The sequence below is a fragment of the Alexandromys fortis genome, unplaced genomic scaffold (genome assembly GCF_014885135.2).
Source record: "Alexandromys fortis isolate MF-2015 unplaced genomic scaffold, M_Fortis_MF-2015_v1.1 scaffold_42, whole genome shotgun sequence".
NCBI lineage: Eukaryota > Metazoa > Chordata > Mammalia > Rodentia > Cricetidae > Alexandromys > Alexandromys fortis.
Window position 1 is genome coordinate 12,837,712 of NW_026067934.1, and position 16,940 is coordinate 12,854,651.

General features: G+C 42.4%; 1 protein-coding gene across 5 annotated transcripts in view; it reads left to right on the plus strand.

Annotated features, from left to right (window-relative positions):
• The window catches only part of Slc8a1 (solute carrier family 8 member A1), a 314,067-nt gene that overhangs the window by 243,004 nt on the left and 54,123 nt on the right, over positions 1–16,940 (plus strand). For 2 of the 5 annotated variants that reach the window (XM_050146165.1, XM_050146161.1), the window contains exons 4-8: positions 478–498; positions 923–940; positions 4,705–4,773; positions 8,775–8,905; positions 12,590–12,689. In XM_050146165.1, coding sequence (XP_050002122.1) covers positions 478–498; positions 923–940; positions 4,705–4,773; positions 8,775–8,905; positions 12,590–12,689 — 339 coding nt within the window. The remainder of the gene's footprint in view (positions 1–477; positions 499–922; positions 941–4,704; positions 4,774–8,774; positions 8,906–12,589; positions 12,690–16,940) is intronic. The other 3 variants (XM_050146163.1, XM_050146162.1, XM_050146164.1) reach the window with 3 other exon arrangements.

Consider the following 16,940-nt stretch of genomic DNA (forward strand, 5'->3'; position numbering starts at 1 on the left):
GTACAAGTTACTGACAAAGGCAATATGACGGATTTTTCTGGGGACTTTACCTGTTAAGAGGAAATTGAGGTCTTTAGTCACTAACAACTTCCAATCATTTGGTATATTAGCCCTCAGGTGGTATTTATTGGAAGAGGCTCAACCCAAACCGAGTTAAAGATTACTGTCTCCAATATTCCCACTAGATTTTGTATGCACTGTTTGCTAACAACTGTGGGAGAAATATCTTATGAGATACAGAGAGACATATAATAAAAATATAAGGTGATTTTTTTCAATCACACAGAAATATTCCAATTGGGGTCATTTATTTGGAAATGTCCCCAACATTGCATTCAATAGGGGTGCACACATTTTTTAAGGGATGGTTTCCGCCAGTCTAGCAAAAACTGCCTGGATTTCTTTCTGCTAATATTCCTCTTTCATTATTCATTTGTTCTCTTATTCTGTGTTTGTCTCTGTCTGTTTCCTTCACAGCCGGGTTGTTGAGTGAGCTTGGTAAGCATTTCATTTCTTGCTTTTCCTTTCCATTTTTATAGCTTGTTTTCCACTTCTCTGAGATGATACCGTAGCTCTGGATTATTATCTCTGTCTGTGGACTGGCCATATTTTTGTTTAAGAATGTTGGCCTCATTTTAGTGGAAGCCAAACCATTGATTCACATTTTTAATTTAATGTATATAGACATTTTAGAGGGCCAGTGATTCCTCGCGTATTTCACAAGAACGATAATCATGCACTAATTCGCATAATCTTGAGAGAATGTGTTCAGTTATGACTGAACTTTTAATATTCTTCTTAATTATAAATCTGGCAGATTTTCATAAGTCAAGTGGGTTATCAAGCATCGTAATGTCACTAGTACTTGTTTTTTGTAATGTAAATTAAATTATGACATTTCTTTTCTTTTTTTTTCTTTTAGGTGGCTTCACATTAACAGGTATGATTTTTTTCAAGTCTAATACCACCTAATTATAGTTTTTCTGTCAATGTCAACATAATACAGTTTTTAAAAAATTATTTTCTTGTTTTATTTCTTTTTAATTAAGGAAAATACCTGTATGGTAAGATAATGTCTTTTAAAAGTTCTTACTTTTGCCCAGATAGCCTAAACACCAAACCAAATGTAACCTGAATTACTATTTAAGTGTGCCCCTTACTATCCTTTGGTTGATTTTACACATTAACAACAGCCTGTGTGTGTGTGTGTGTGTGTGTGTCATATTTATTTGTAAGAAAACTCACAGGGACAGCCTCTAACTGTTCATATTTTGGAACTAATCTACAGGTACCTTTATATAGCACCAAGATTTTGCCATATACTTTGATAGATGCCACACAGTGTACCAGAATAAGAAAGACAGGATTGCTGGTTCCCGATGGTGGATATGACAACCACACAAAGTTCATGGCCCAGGATCAACAGGATCCTAAAAGCAGATAGATGATGCCACATCAGAAGAGGATAACAATCCAAGCCCTTCTTTGATCACTCTGCTTAGTACTAATAGCATGGCAACAAGAACTCTCTCTGCTATTTGAGGTGCCTTACAAAGCCATACATAAGCATTCAAGATCCCAGTGAGAAAGCTTGAAATCTTTAATTTCAAAATTCTGCCATCTCCAAAGCTAGTTCCTTGTGCACAGGTGGAAATCATTCCTAAGGGCAGCGTCTTTCTGCCCTGCGTACCTTCTCACCTTTTCAGGATCGTTCCTGCAGATTTAGGCGGGAAGGTGACTACCCAGTAATGGCTCAAACTTGTCCGAAGCTGCAGGTTGAAAATGTCTCTAGCGACCCACTTAGATGGCCTTTTGCAATATGTCAGACAAATACCAAAATTTTCCAATGTATTGCGCAAATAGTAAATCAGAGAACTAGAAAAAAATATTTGAAGGGAATATTATCAAAATTTCTAGTCATGAAGACACTACAATAGGCTTGGAGCTGATATCAACCTCTGTTAGTATTAAGTCATGGACACTGAGTGCCAGGGTGGCTCTGCCCAGAGCAGAACTTTCTATGTATGGCAGTTCTGTATGGATGATTGCCCCCTACTCGTCTCTAGACACCCGCAAATGACAGAATCACTCGTAGAGTCTCAGAGACACAGAAATTAGAAATACTTAAAATGTTAAACAGGGTAGTCTCCTTACAGAAATCCCTGAATCTGACTCAGCCGAGCCTCTCCCAAGTCAGATTTTCCAGATTCAGCCCTCCAGGAATTGTCCAGATATATACAGAAAATGGTAGAAAAATGGCGCTCTGGATTGTCTTTCTAAAGAAACCATAGTCTCTAGAAATGGCACATCAAATAGCTGTTTCTTACACTCTATGCAACCTGGTGAGACTCTACACAGTTTCAGTCCAGAGTGCATGTATGTCTTTGGCCATCTTGCATTATACATGTGAGGATTTCATTTCTAAGGCTTTCTTTTCATGCCACTTGAACCACCCTCCCTTGCAGTATCTCAGCCAGTAGGATCCTCATTTTCTTTTCTTACAGATCCTATCCATAGCTTTCCATATCCCTCATATCAGCATTTCCTGCCTTGGCTGCACCCTGCATCCAACATGATACAATCTCTTTCTCTGAAAGCTTCTACAATATGAGTAGTTCCCTGGGTCCTCCCTATGGCTGGAACTTTAGCCAAAATAAGAAGTCCTTTCATTGTTGACATCTCCCAATCCATAAATCAATGCAGTTAGAATGGGAGGATTATACCAGAACTCTCTAGAAATTTCTACATTGGCTTAACTGTTACTTATCTGGATACTGTCTAATTTCATATTCTCCTTCTTCCATAAAACCAGAAATACCAGGGTTCAGTTGCTACCGATGCCTCTAAGAAATTTCTGCAACTTAGGTCTGCACAGTGAGCAGCGGCAACAAGGCCTAGAGAGTTCTCTTTGAAGTCACATTGAAACTTTGAAGTCAAGGCTTTGAGGTACAAGGAGGAAGAGAAGAATTAATATAGCCTTTGGACTTAGCCTGCAGGTTTTACATGAACTTGCATGGATGAGTACAGATGTGGAATTTAGAAAAAGTATATATGGAAATGAAAAAAAAATCCATTTGGTCCACAGCCTCACACCAATAGTTGAGCCCTTGTTAGTAATAGACATTGAATGCTGGAGGTGCCTTTGAAATTTGCAAATCTCCACCTGCTATTCTAGCCCTTGTCTTACCAAATGACCTGTGTTTAAACCTATGAACTCCTGCCCCTCTGACTTATGGTTTTATGATAACATTATAACTCATTAGAGTTTATAATGAATATTATTTTATCCCTGTTCCGTTAGACTTTATTATGCACCCTTACAGGGGAAAAAAAAGAAAGGTTCAAAAAGATTAACCTTGGATACCTCATCCAAGATGCTGACAGCCACATTTTCGACTCTGAGTGAAAGGCCCTTTGGCCCACTAGCCCTGTCATTTGGCTGGTCCTATAGTACGAACCATTTCCTTCTCTCTTTATCTTTACATTATACTTTGGGCCCTTTATCAGTCTATATAACTATATCTCATAGAGCCATCAGTATGAATGGCAGTCAAAGGATGCATAAAGGAAAATGCCCCAAAGGGAAAATTAGATTACATAGGTAGAGATAACTTTAAATAAGATTCAGTATCCTGACTAAACCTGGAGAAGTGTATTTCCCCTAAAACTTCTAAGACTTGCAGCTGTAGCTCTCCCTAAAATTTTATGGCACTCAATATATGCCCTTAATATTGCTCTTCTGATCATTCTGTGGTCTTGTAACAGACTTCAGATGCATGTCTATTTAAATGGGCCAAACTTTGAGACTGCTGACACTTGAGAACACTTCCAGCACTCCAAGGTATGGGTTAGAGGGGTAAAGCCCCTCCATCAAAGTTGCCTCATTTTTACAGACGAGAAAGCTGCATCTCCAAGAGGCAGAATTCCTTGCCCATATTTAAGTAGAAAACAAGTGGCAGGGCTGGCCCTGAGTCCAAGTCTCCAGAGTCTCAGTTTGGTTCTCGGTAGCTCTTTGTAGACGAAGACAAGGTGGACCTTGCAACCACCTGGACAAGAACAGTGAAACTCTGAGGCCTGGTTAATGGATCTGCTGGGGAATAATGACTTGTCCTTATTCCATGGAAACATAAATGATGCTTTCCAGTCTGCACAGGAAATGGATGTAGTGAGCACCTTCATAAGGGTTCTGCATTCCCTGAACTTCAAAGAAACGTGTGACAGAAATGGAGTAGATACGACCTGCATTTATATGTGGGAAAATAGAAAAGATGGCCTACTATACAGATGGCACCAATTGGCTTCAAAAATTAGGACACAAGTCATTATGCCAAGTGCTTTCTGTTGTCTTATGATGCCTCTGGAACCAATTATGGAAGGACCTGGCTCATCCATTTCAAACACTTGCTGTACTGATTCTACCTCTCACCCCAAGGAAAGAGATTCGTTATCTCATCCACCAAACTTAATCCAGCATGATTGGGTTTGTCTGATGGACCGTTTACCTCCCATTTGTGGGTGGCAATCTCTATTGGTAACCACCAGAACTCCCCCTTGTGGCCTACAGGGGGTGACCTGTAACCAGCCACACTAACATGGCTTGCAGTGTGTGCGTCTAGGTGCTGGTTTTGCTTACTAATTTCAAAAGGCACTGAGAGCTAAGCAATGTGATCCATCCTGCTGATTTTCTGCCTGTCCTTTTGCTAGGCCAGCCTCTCTTCAGGAAGGTTCAAGCTAGAGACCATCTGCTTCCCTCCACTGTAATCAGCATTTCAGGTACTCGTTTTACTGTGGCCCTTGAGAGCCACAGCCTTCAGGTACATGCTTTATTAGAATCATAGACGGCATTCCCTGGGTCTTCTGAGATACTGCCGATTGATGAGTGACTCCTCTGACAGCTGGGATACTGCGAGCGATCAAGAATCAGGGGCAGTAGGGAGAGATAATATGGACCTACAGAGAGGTTGATCCAATGCCTTCTTTCTCTCAGATTTTAATATGTTTCAAATTTCTTGCAAATATCTCTTTTACATGTAAGTTTTATATCTCAGTGTAATGAAAATTCTTTAAAAAGAAAAAAGCACAACCAAAACGGGTGTGTTTTCCACCAGAATTGTGCCTTTCCTGGTGTACAAAGAAACAAAGGAATACTGACAGGGCCGCCCAAGGATCACACAGCCCCCCTGGTTCTGTGAGGCTTCACAGTGTACTAGTCAGCTCCTGGTGTGGAGTCCGTTGCTGAGGCCAACAGTACCTCCTCCTTCAGTCATCACTGTTGCCCATCACTGACCTCGTGGTGGAAAAGTACCTCTGCCTGACCCTGAGGGTCCCCCTCACCCTCACAAACCATACCTCCTCCCAACGATCACAATTCTCAGCTCCCACTACCAATTTTCCTCCTAAAAGATTCCTAAAAATAAAAATCTTCCTGGGTTCTAATCAGAGAGGCCAGCAGGGCTGAAACATTGTCAAGTGTCCTGTTATCAAAATAATCCTGAGCAGGTTTTTCCGTCACCAGCCCTTTTCCCCACCTTCTAAGGCCTATATTGTTTTTTGGTACTAAGACAAAGTAACAACAAAAAGACAACTACGACACTGGCGCCTCGACTCATCTCTGCACCTCCTAGTCATCCTTGCCATCATAATCACCTGGAAAGCTCTCTACATGCTTCAAAGATAGCTTCAAATTAATCCTCTGTCCTGATACTTTCCATGACTTCTATAGGCAGAAAGAAAAATTCTTCCCACACTGGTCCCTCAGTCACTGTCACATTGATTCTGGTTCTTCATTCATATGCCTCTTTTCCCACTAAACCAGAAGTTTCTAGAAGATAGCTGAAGAAAGAGGAGGACTGTGTCTGTGCTGATATATTCTAAGAGGAGAATTCCATGTGTTTAAATAATGGATGGTCTTTTTATTTTAAAAAATGAGCAGATGAAAAATATTATTAATGGTAACTTGAATCTCATAACAAATACTTGAGTAATTTTTCAGCATTCCATACATTGTACTAGACACAAGCAAAGACAGCCCAAAGAGTGCCGAGGCATACCCTAGCTCTGCAAGCCTACAGACTAGCTATGTGTATGTAAAGACAAATTAAAATAATCCCAAAGCCACATGAAACCATTCAACACGCAGTAGACATTAAAGAATTAAGTGATATTTACTAAATCCCAGTTGTCAGTTGGCATACTAATGGAAGAAGTGCCTTAAATATAAGTAAATGAAGGGGTAGGAGCATTTCTTGGTAATTGCATGATGGGTAAGCCCATGCTTTGGAAAGAGAATTTAGCAAGAAGTAGAAACAAGCTCCCTACCGTTTCTTTATGTTGTCCACATTTCAGCTTCTTATGAGATTTTTGTGAAGGTTAAATACTAACCAAATTATAATGTACATCCTGTGATCTTTTTTAAAATTACCTTGTCTTTTACTTAATTAAAAAAATCTAGTAAGATTTTTGTCATAAGTGGAAAATAAGCTAATTATTTTTACAATGAAGAGAGTGCCATTAAATTCTGGCTAGTCAAGCATTCTGCACCTGTAAACTATTTTATCTTAAATGAAAGAAAGCCAGATGTTGGGAAGCAGTTATAGACCTGGGAGCATCAAACCATGTACTTGTTGCTGACTGATGGATTTGGGGGACACCTTTTCATTCATAGAATGGATTCAATTTCATTCACTGCCATACCCATATTATTTTTCACCATTTTCTGAATCTGCTTCATTCTGTGAGATGTTTCCATGAACAATCCCAGTACATGATATTTTCTCCCTAACCGCTATATGTTTTCTACCTAAATTACCTTGAGACCCATTCAAAACAACTTATCGTTTGTAAGTACATCACAGAAGCGATGGCCACAATAAATATTCTCCCACACATATCTTTGCACTTCAAATAGATATCTAAGTGGCAATATTTCTCTTGGGAGAAGTCATTTATTATTCAAGGTATGTCAGAGAGTTGGACAAAGGCACAAATAAAATCAACCTGAACAGCCAGTGACATTGTCATGGACCCAATGATCAGAAAGCAGTGAAGAACCAAGCTATGATTGATTTGAACACTAGGTAAACTGACTTCACACATGGCCACCAACCCCTTGACTGAAAAACACAGGATTTCAGAAGGCAGTCTTGGAGACTCTACCCCTTGCCTCTCCTTGATTTATAGCTTCGCAATCCTTGTATAAAATCCCTTGCCACTCTTAGAGTTAAAATTAATCTCCCTTTCTATCTGCTTTGCCTTTGCTCATATTCAACAGCTTCTCAACAGACCAAATAACTCATTTTCGTTTTCCTTTGATTTGGTGGGATTAAAGACCACTGGGGATTTTAAATGCATTATTTTAGAATACATTACTAAGTGCATGCTAAAGAATGTGTTAGCAGATGCACTCTGCTTCTGCCATCCATTCCTTCTGACACATGAAATCAAAGGGGCTAGCTATACTTCCAGCCCCTCTACCCCCCAACCCCAGTCCTCACAGTACACTGCTAGCCAAAAATCATCCCTTAAAACCATTGCTAGATCAATAAATAGAACCAACTACAGCCACAGGGTTCCAGAGCAGAGAGGAAGCTGTATCTGTGCAGGAAATAGAAGGTACGAACCCCTGCTGATACTGATGTCTAAATGCAAAAGGCAGGTCAGGACGCCTGAACAAAAAGGTCAGCCCTTCCCAATCTGGATGACTCAGACAACAGACTCCGCTTACAGGCAATTGCCCAGATATCCTGGAGGCGAGAGCCTCAGAGTGGAGGTTTTTCCATAGCAACACCTCTGCCTCCCTGGATATGAGTGCTTCACTGGGCTCTGAGGAAGTAGCCTATCATTTCCCAGCATCCTGGACCTGAAGGTCAAGGGTGATTACAAGTGTTTGCCCTCCACAGATGCTTGGCTTTGTCAGTCTGGGATTTATCCCAATGACTACCGTGCAGAGAGAGATGACTGTGAGCTTCTCCTCCTCATCAACAGACTCTTTCCTGAGAACCCTCCACCCCCTGCCTCTCCTAGAATGAGAGCTTACTTGGTGCTTCTGGAAGTAATCATTCCCACAGAGTGAATATTAGCTCCCCAAAGGCCTAACCCTCGCCCTCTCTGTTTGCTTTAAGATTAACATGGTCAGAGCTTTCCTAATACATTTCACCTTTGCACCCGAGAGGACGCACTGGGGCCCAGTCAGCCATCTCAAGGAAATGTAAAATGGATGTTTCAGAGCTGAACCTGTGACAGGGACTCTTGACAAGCGTGAAGCTACGAAGGAGATCAGAATATCCTTCTCGCGTCTCTTTGGCCCTGAGACATTTTCTGATGCATCTAGAAAGAGGAAAGGAAAAGACCAAACTCTCACTTCCCTCAGGGTTACTTTAAGACTTTTAATTGTGTTTCCCTTTAGTCACGTGTTGGGAAAAATGTGCGCAGACCGCCAAACTGGCCAGCTTCACAGAAAACAGCTGGGTGATTCCCTCGGCACAAACAATATGCAGCAAGGTCCTTCTCAGTGACATGCCCTGAACATGGCTTTTCCCCGTCCGTGCTTTCACACGAGATGAGACTGAACCATATTCCAATTCCCTGCTGCTTCAGTGTGGCGCTGCCCCGTCGACCAAGCTCCGCCCTTTTGTCCCTCACCCTCCCTATCTCACCCTAGAGACTTTCAGTTGGTCCTTAGGGCATCCTTGCTCCCTGCTTTTCTTATAGCGGGATCCTGGGACTTGCAAATCTGAAGGAGCGCATTGTTCACACTCTTGCCTTCCCTTTCCCAGACGAGTATGATGACAAGCAGCCACTGACTAGCAAAGAGGAAGAGGAGAGGCGCATTGCAGAAATGGGGCGCCCCATCCTGGGAGAGCACACCAAGCTGGAGGTGATCATTGAAGAGTCTTACGAATTCAAGGTGAGCCTGTCAATACTGCCCGCCCCATCAGCTTGCTCAAGGTGGTTCGGTGTGCTCTGTGCCCTAAGAGCTTTCTGGGGACACTGGAAAATGTGATGTCACGTACAGGCTCATTCCCTAAAAGGCTGTCAGATCCAATTTGAAAATGTGGAGTTAGCAGAGAACCAAGAAATCCTGTACAGTAAACAGCATCATAGCCACAGTCCAGCAGGTGACATGCTCTGTGACCGAGTCAGAACTGTCCCTTGAAAGGAGGGCTTTGTCTCAAAGGAGACAAAAAAAATTTTAGAGATTCTTAATCAGTACGAAAAAGTCTGATGAATCTATCAGGATTTGTGGTGTGGAAATTCAAAGGCTGTGGTTTTGGAGAATGATCATTTATAGCTAAGCTGTTTGGACCTGAGAATGCTCTTTGGCACTGCCTACAAAAGAGAAGCAGTGTCTTCAACTATACAGTTTATTCGTGAGCTGATGAGACTGAATTCTCCAATTCTCTCCCTCCCGCCCTCCCTTCCCTCTCCCATCTCTCTTTCTCTTTTTGGTGTGATTCTCTATATTGAACCCAGGGACTCCAGTATGTCAGGCAAGCACTATACTACTGAGCTACATCCTCAGTCAAGATTTAAAATTTCTCAGGTCATGGAAGTCATTCCTTTAAACGTTAAATATATGGGGATGAGCTTCAGATTTGAGGATGAAACCTGTGTGTCCCTCCTAACCCACTGTTCTGCCCCATCCCCCACACATAGCTTTTCTTGACCAGATCCTTCATATCTAAGAAAACTCGAGGTGCAGCCAACTTTAGTTGTACAATGGGATAAGAGACTGTGAATCTCTTCTAATAACATCGAGAATTACAAACCCGGAACAGAACAATATTTTCTTTCCTTGTTTTTCAAAAGGAGATGGTGCCTATTCAAACAATCAAAGAAAAAAAAATAAAGAACCAGGCTCATATAGAAGCCTACGTGGATCTTTAGTACTAATTACCTCTTCCTTGTTGATTCATTAATCCTCAGATTGAGTTGCCTGATAGGTAGTAAGTGAGAAGGTGTCTTTGCAATTAAAATGGAATTTTTTAAAACCTTCTTCGGGCCACTGAGAACCTATCTGTCTCTTGGAGTCAACAGTGGAATGAAGACTTCGGGACTGAGCCCACTGCCAAGCCCAGCATGGCATAGCCATGAGCCTGGCTCGGAAGGACAAGGAGGGAACGTGCCTATGCTCATGTGATCTCTGAGCACATGGAGGGAGCATCCTATGCTCATGTGATCTCCACAAATCTCCGTCTGTCGGTTTCTATAGCCCACTCCATTACTCAGTGTCCACACGTGTCCAGCTGTCCTCTTCCTCCTGCAGCTTTTCCCAGTGGGAATCAAAGGGTTCGGTGTTGCCTGTCACAGTGGAGACTGCCATTTCTAGAACTAATTCACTCCCGCATTTTTTATACACATTGTGTGCTCTCAGCCTTAGAGGAAAGAGCCATAGAAAGAGCAATGCTAATAGATTCTTTAGAAAGTACTGCAGTTTCTTTATATAAGTCCACTTTACTGAGGTTTTTATTTTTTTATTCTTTAGAATAACTTTGACTTCCATCTCAAGTTCACAAACACAGTCATCGTTAACTTTAACACCTAAAGGGCATCTTGGGGGCACATTTTTCAAGGGCAGTAACGTCACCATTGGCTTTCTTCACTTAGGAATTGTGTTTTTCTAGAATGTAACTTGAGACTTGTCCAAAGCTCTAGGAGAGCATGATCTGGACAGCACGTGCTCCCCCTTCTACCCCCGCCTTCTCACCCACCATGCTAAGGCGGTGGCTTTACTAATGCCCACTCTCAAGGTGAGGCATTCATAACGTCTTGAGTGTCTCTCTCCAGGTGAATAGAGAGTAATGTCTGAACTTTAATCCATCTGGATTTTCTCTCCCTCCTCACATAGATGAAGGAACCGAACTGCACAGCACTTGGAAAAATTTTAGCTCTGCCTCTCTGGTTCATGTTTACTACATTTTAATATATACTTGGGGTTTTCCACATCAATAAAGGTTAAGTTTAGTTCCCCTTAAAAGTTTGATCTTTATCAGTCGTTTTATAGGGAAGTCCGTGTTCCTCTGCTGGAGCAATGCTCACCTGCTTATCTCTCAGATGAGGGGGTTCTCGGACCTGGCTACGGCACAGTGTGTTCTCTCCCCCTTAGAGAGAGAGGCTCCAAGTTTCCACTCCATGTAGGAGAAAAACTGAGCTCATTTCTTCTTACATTCCACACAGCCCTTTAAATTGGCATCAGCCAAGATGCTCAGAGTACAGGGCGAGATGTGCCTGAGTTGAGAGAGAAAAGGCAGATGCCTGCCGTGTGTCTCAATTTATCATTCCCAAGAGCAATGATTTAAACTTTTATCAGGAGCACTAGCAGTTCTGGATACCAGACAAGAAGCTGCAAGGTCAGCCCCCTCCCCAACCCAAGGACATATTAGCTGGCCACCAATAACGTTGCAGATACAGAGAGCACTAGTTGGAGTTGGGTCCTTCCATGTGTCATTTCTTCACAGTGTTGCAAATCAGTTCCAATGATGCATAAAGAACTAACATGCTCAGCCAATATTGTCAGCTCCCTCAAACCATAGTTCTGTATCCTGCGTTGAACACGTATAAGTCATTACCTAAGGCAAATAATATGTGTTTTCTGCCTCTTTGCGATTAGTGGAAATTCGAGGATGCTCTGACAGTAAGTGTGGGGGTTTGGTAGACTAGTTGGTGCAGTAGTTTCCCTGGGAGGTGCAGCCTCATTGCCCTGGAAATGTCCCTTTTCCCTGTAGTTGCCATGATTTGTGGTAGCGCTTTGACTGTATGGCTTACTTAGTTTCCTTGTGAGTGCTTGGCAAGCCCCGTTGTTTTGTTAACCAAATTTAGAAAGTTGGAGAGTGCTCATTGCACAAAAACTAATTGCCCAATAAGTTCTAAAGTAAAAGAAGGGGCAGGCACCTCTGTGCTATTAAAGTATGGAAATATGGTGAATGGTTATTAGCAGCGTGCCCTTAGCCACAGGTGTTGACTTTCGCTTGTCTAACGTGCTCCTGATGTAGCAGCGGTGGAGTGAGAATAGAACTGCCTGGCTATTAGCAAGCCGAAAAATCCAGTGACCTCTCTGCACCCCCACCACCCCCACCAAATCATCTATTTGTTGTTGATCAAACAGCAAGCAACCTTAAACCCTGCTACCTGGCTTCATTTTGCGACAAAAATATAGCAAGATGTCTTCCATCTCAGATCTGTCACTTCCAGGCGGTCACAGACACTAAATACTGGATAGGGCCAATACTGATTCACTTGCAGGCAGCCTGCGACAGATAAGCCAAAGGGAGTCAACTTGGCCGCGCTGTTGTGGGGTGCAGCTGACCTTTCAAACAGCTGCTGTTGGAAACACTGGAGGTGCTCCTGATTGGTCACTAGGCTGTAAAGGAGGCTAGACTTCTCTGGGCAGAAGTTCCCATTTCAGAGTGTTCCCAAAGACCACGATTGTTTGCATAATGGGAACAGTGTTTACTATGCATGGATAAATTTCTTCTGAGATTGACATCCGCTACCCCTTTATATAACCCTGAGGCTTCCAAACAAGGTTTTAGATTTCCTGAGACCTTCACAACCCCAGAAGTTATTGTCTTTATCCCTTTGCCTCTTCTAGAGCACTGTGGACAAACTCATTAAGAAGACAAACCTGGCCCTCGTGGTTGGGACAAACAGCTGGAGGGAGCAGTTCATCGAAGCGATCACTGTCAGTGCTGGTGAGTACCTCCCTCTGTACCCTGTGAGGAGATGGAATGGCCAGTCTCGACTAAGTTTTCCCGTTCTGCCACTGGCAAAACACCACATGTGGCAAAATTAAGAGAAATCAGAATATCCCTTACCTGTATCCATTTATAGTTCCCTTTGGAGGGTAGACAGGATGAATTTAAACCCATTTGTGTCTTATTTTGCCGTTTAACCAATCATGGGGAATTTGTCTGGATCCCTGAAAGCAGCACACATTGGCCAAGGGGAGGTCAAAAAGGAGCAAGTTCACAGGAAGAAAAGGAAGACGTTGAGACCTTTGAGCCACTGCTGGCATCATTTTGCGTCCATCCCCAAGGCATTGAACATCTTAGTGTTTGCATTGGCTCTGAGGTGCACACTGAAGCATGTTGCGGTTCTTCCTCTACAAGCAAAGTACGGGGTTTTCTTTAGGAATACCCTGCAAAATGAACCTGAGGATAAGAAATAAAGAAAGAGTGCCATCCTTCCTATGCTGCCAAGCCTTGTCCACTCTCCCTGTGTACAGACATAGAGGGAGTCACTTACATTCATCAGAGCAACACTGGTTTGCATTTTTTTTGTCTCCCTTTTCAGCTCTTTTCCTCCACTTACACTAGTTCTTTCCCCCAAATCCCCATAGGCTTATCTCAGTGCAGCCAGTCAACAGAGCTACGGGTTTCGAAGGAGCGGGTGATTCCTAAGCTGTAAAATATGGCAACAGCATCGTCACCAGCAGATAGGCCGTAGCTTCTGTCACAGCCTACTCTTTCCAACTGCCACAGTACACTTGGATGGATCTCCCTTCTGCTGTGGGAACAGAGAGTGGTTTTAAAAAAGTGTAGTTGTTTATTGTTAGTGCTGGCTGTCACCATGCTGTGGTTTCTTGCAGTCAAGTATACAGTGGGAAGGTATGAGCACTAAACAGTAGAATACTATTGGGAGAGTGGATTGAAATCTGTCATGTCAGCAGTAGTAGAAGGAGGATGGAAACACCCCTTGGGTGGCTTATGTTTTTCTAGAAATCCAAGATGAGTACCCGAGACAGGAGCATACTTCCCTCTGCCCAGAAGAACTGAGCAGACACTAACACTGACACAGTAGTAGGAAGTGTCAAAAATGATCAAATTGTTACGGAGCTTTGAGGTACTCAGATTGCAACATGAAAGACCACATAACACTATGTTGACACTTGTCCAGAAGAATCCAGGTCTTCTCTAGCTGTGGATATACAAACATTTGTGTAATGGCTGTGTGCTGGTTACCAGCCCCTGGTCTGTGTCTGTCGATGCTCTTATAGGGGCAAATGGAATAGACAGATACCAGTGCTAAAAGTCTAATATAGGAACTTACTTTTCTAGTGCAGGAGAGAGCAAGTAAGACACATAGTTCACAGGTGTCTAATCATAAGCGTTGGCTAGAGAACACTGGGAGTGTGGAGGGAGACAGGGAGTGTGCAGGTGACCCCCATAATTCCATCAGTAGACCATTTAAGGGCAGATTTGCTTTCCTAGCAACAGAGTGGCTTTGTGTTCTTAGATATTTTTGTAGCTTTTAGCAAGTGTGCCAATTACTTCAAGACTGCTTTAAGCTAATGACACGGTGCAGTGTCAAAATGTGAGGGGGATTGTGTGACAAGGGGAGTATTTTGGACAAGGCCAAAGCCATGCATTTGATGCTTAGGTATGAAGAAAAACAAGTATACAGATGTTGATACTTCCTTCATTAAGAGTGTTGGAATTACAGTTGTAGACACTGAAGAAATCCCTTCCGATTCCCATGGAGCACGTCCAGTGGTAGTCCTTACTGTATAGATGGAAGAGTCTACATAGTTCAGAGACACAGCTCGGATCTAGAAGGGAGTGTGTGTGTGTGTGTGTGTGTAGATGTGTGCACATATGTGTGCACATTTGAAGGCCAACATCCCATGTCCTAATGTCTTTCTTAATCACTCTGTACCTTACTTTTTGAAGCAAGATCTCTCATTGGGCCTGGAGCTCACTGATTCAGCTAGACTATCTGGCTAGCAAACCCCTGGGATGCATCTGTCTCTGCCTCCCTGGTGCCGGTATTACAAGCATACAGCATCTTTCCCAGCTTTTGATATGGGTGCTGTGTATTGAACTCCCATCCTCACACTTGCCCGCTCAGCCCTCTACAGCTGACCCATCTCCCCAGTCCTGATCTTGAGCTGTGGTCTGCTGAGAAAAGCCACCATATGCCAATGACTGTCTTAAGAGACAAAGTTTCAATGTAAGGAAAGCTACTGCCACCACTTTTGTGGATAGGATGGCCCTGTCACTTCTCCTGATAGCATGCTATCACCATTCTATAATGAGTCTTAACTGCAGCACTGTGTGTGTGTGCGTGTGCGTGTGTGTGTATTACTGAAGATTGCACACAGGGAGTTAGATATGCTAGACAAGTTGTCTACAACACATTGAGTTATGTCCCTAGCCTTTTTTTTAAATTTTGAGGCAGTGTCTCAATAACTTGCCCACACTATCCTTGAACTCATCCTGTAGCCTGAAGCTTTGCATCCTTCCAAGCGTATTACATGTGTGTGACAACTCGCCTGCCTTCAGTTCTTTTCAAAATAGTTAATTAGTGACATGCAAAATCTTCCAAGCTTTATGGGTTTTTTATGCATATGTGTGCATGTGTCTTATTCATGTGTATGTTTATAAATGACTGCTTAAAGACAGACAATGTTTAGAAACTTGCCTTTTCCTGAGCTAATTGACCTTATTTACAATTTTGAGATAAAGAAGATCTGAAAAATAAGCAAATAGTTTATAGGCAGTAAATTACATTAAATTACACGAAAGACAGTTTTCAAAGTGCAGTGTTTGTAATTATAACTGAATTTAAGTGCCTTGGGAATGCTAATATTCTCAGGTTGTTAAACAGACAATAAAATTTGTAAAGCAGCATTTATTGAAGGCAGACTTTCATTGGATTTTTAAGATTTCATGGCTAAATAGTTGAGAATCAGAAAGATTTTCCTTATTAAAAATATTAAATTGTCTTTGAAGGGCTCTGCCGAGAGTCTTTTCTTCCCAAGCAATTTTCTGTGCAAAATTGAATCTATGTGTCTTGCGAAACAAAAGTAATAATTTTGTAAATGGTATTTGGCTTTTCTCTCTCTCTTCTTATTAACTATATAAAAACTCATTTAAAAGTAACTAGCTGATAACGTTGTCCCCTACCTGCCTGAACTGCACAGCACAGTATCTGGGCTTCCTCTGACCATGATATATCTGCTCACCAAGTTCTGACAGTTGAGTATTTGAAGAGCTGGAAGACTCAAGAGATTCTGAAGATTAGGAAGGGATTAAACGGTCATGTTCCAGCAGTTCTCCTTCTGTTGCTTCCTGGGTAGAATACCAGAAGCAGTCGTGTGCAGCAGTTGAATGGCTGACAAAGCATTTCAAGGCAAGCCCAGTCCCACCAGGTACTTTTAGGATATGTCCACACATGCACTTCTCAATGAAGGTAGCACTTACTGCCTATCCAAGGTGAGTTCCATTCCACTACCCCCCATTCTTCTTTCTTCTTTATGCTCCCCCATCCAGAGAAGCACTTTTAGGTTGGTCTTAAGAATCAAGTCTCAGACATATAGGGGAAGCAGGAATATGAGCATACAGGGCAAATATAAGCTGGGTAAAACCCACTAGGATGCTCTCATTTCCACAGCCTCCATCTTGCTATTCATCACTTCAGCCTCTGGCTAAGGAAGGGTGTGGGAAGTCACAGCAAGGCCAGCCATGCACACAGATGGAGGTGTGTGACTCTGCCCCTTCAAAAACTCCCTGGGTGACTCAGCAGATTATCATGCATGCATACCTTTCCCTCATCTTTGTTCCCTCGTGTGTAAAGGGGAGAAAAACATGCCTAATTCATGAACTCACCATAATTTTTACAGGTATATGTAGCTCAACCTTGGTTGGACTTCCCATTTCATGGGAGTACTGAACATGGCATTTTATATACAAGAATATTGAGATCAGAGAAATATTATAACTCAAGACGAACACTGGAGAGGGGCAGTGCTGAGGTACAGGTCAGCTAAGGAAGATCTCCATTGTGAAGTATGAACTCATGGGCCTAAGGCCTGCGTGTGTATACACAAAATTATGCACATGGCAACACATAGATACATAGATCATGTGCGTAAGTGCAGATGTGCAGACAATAAATGCACACCTTAACTGCCTGATAATCTGTGACTTTTTTAAAAAAATGCA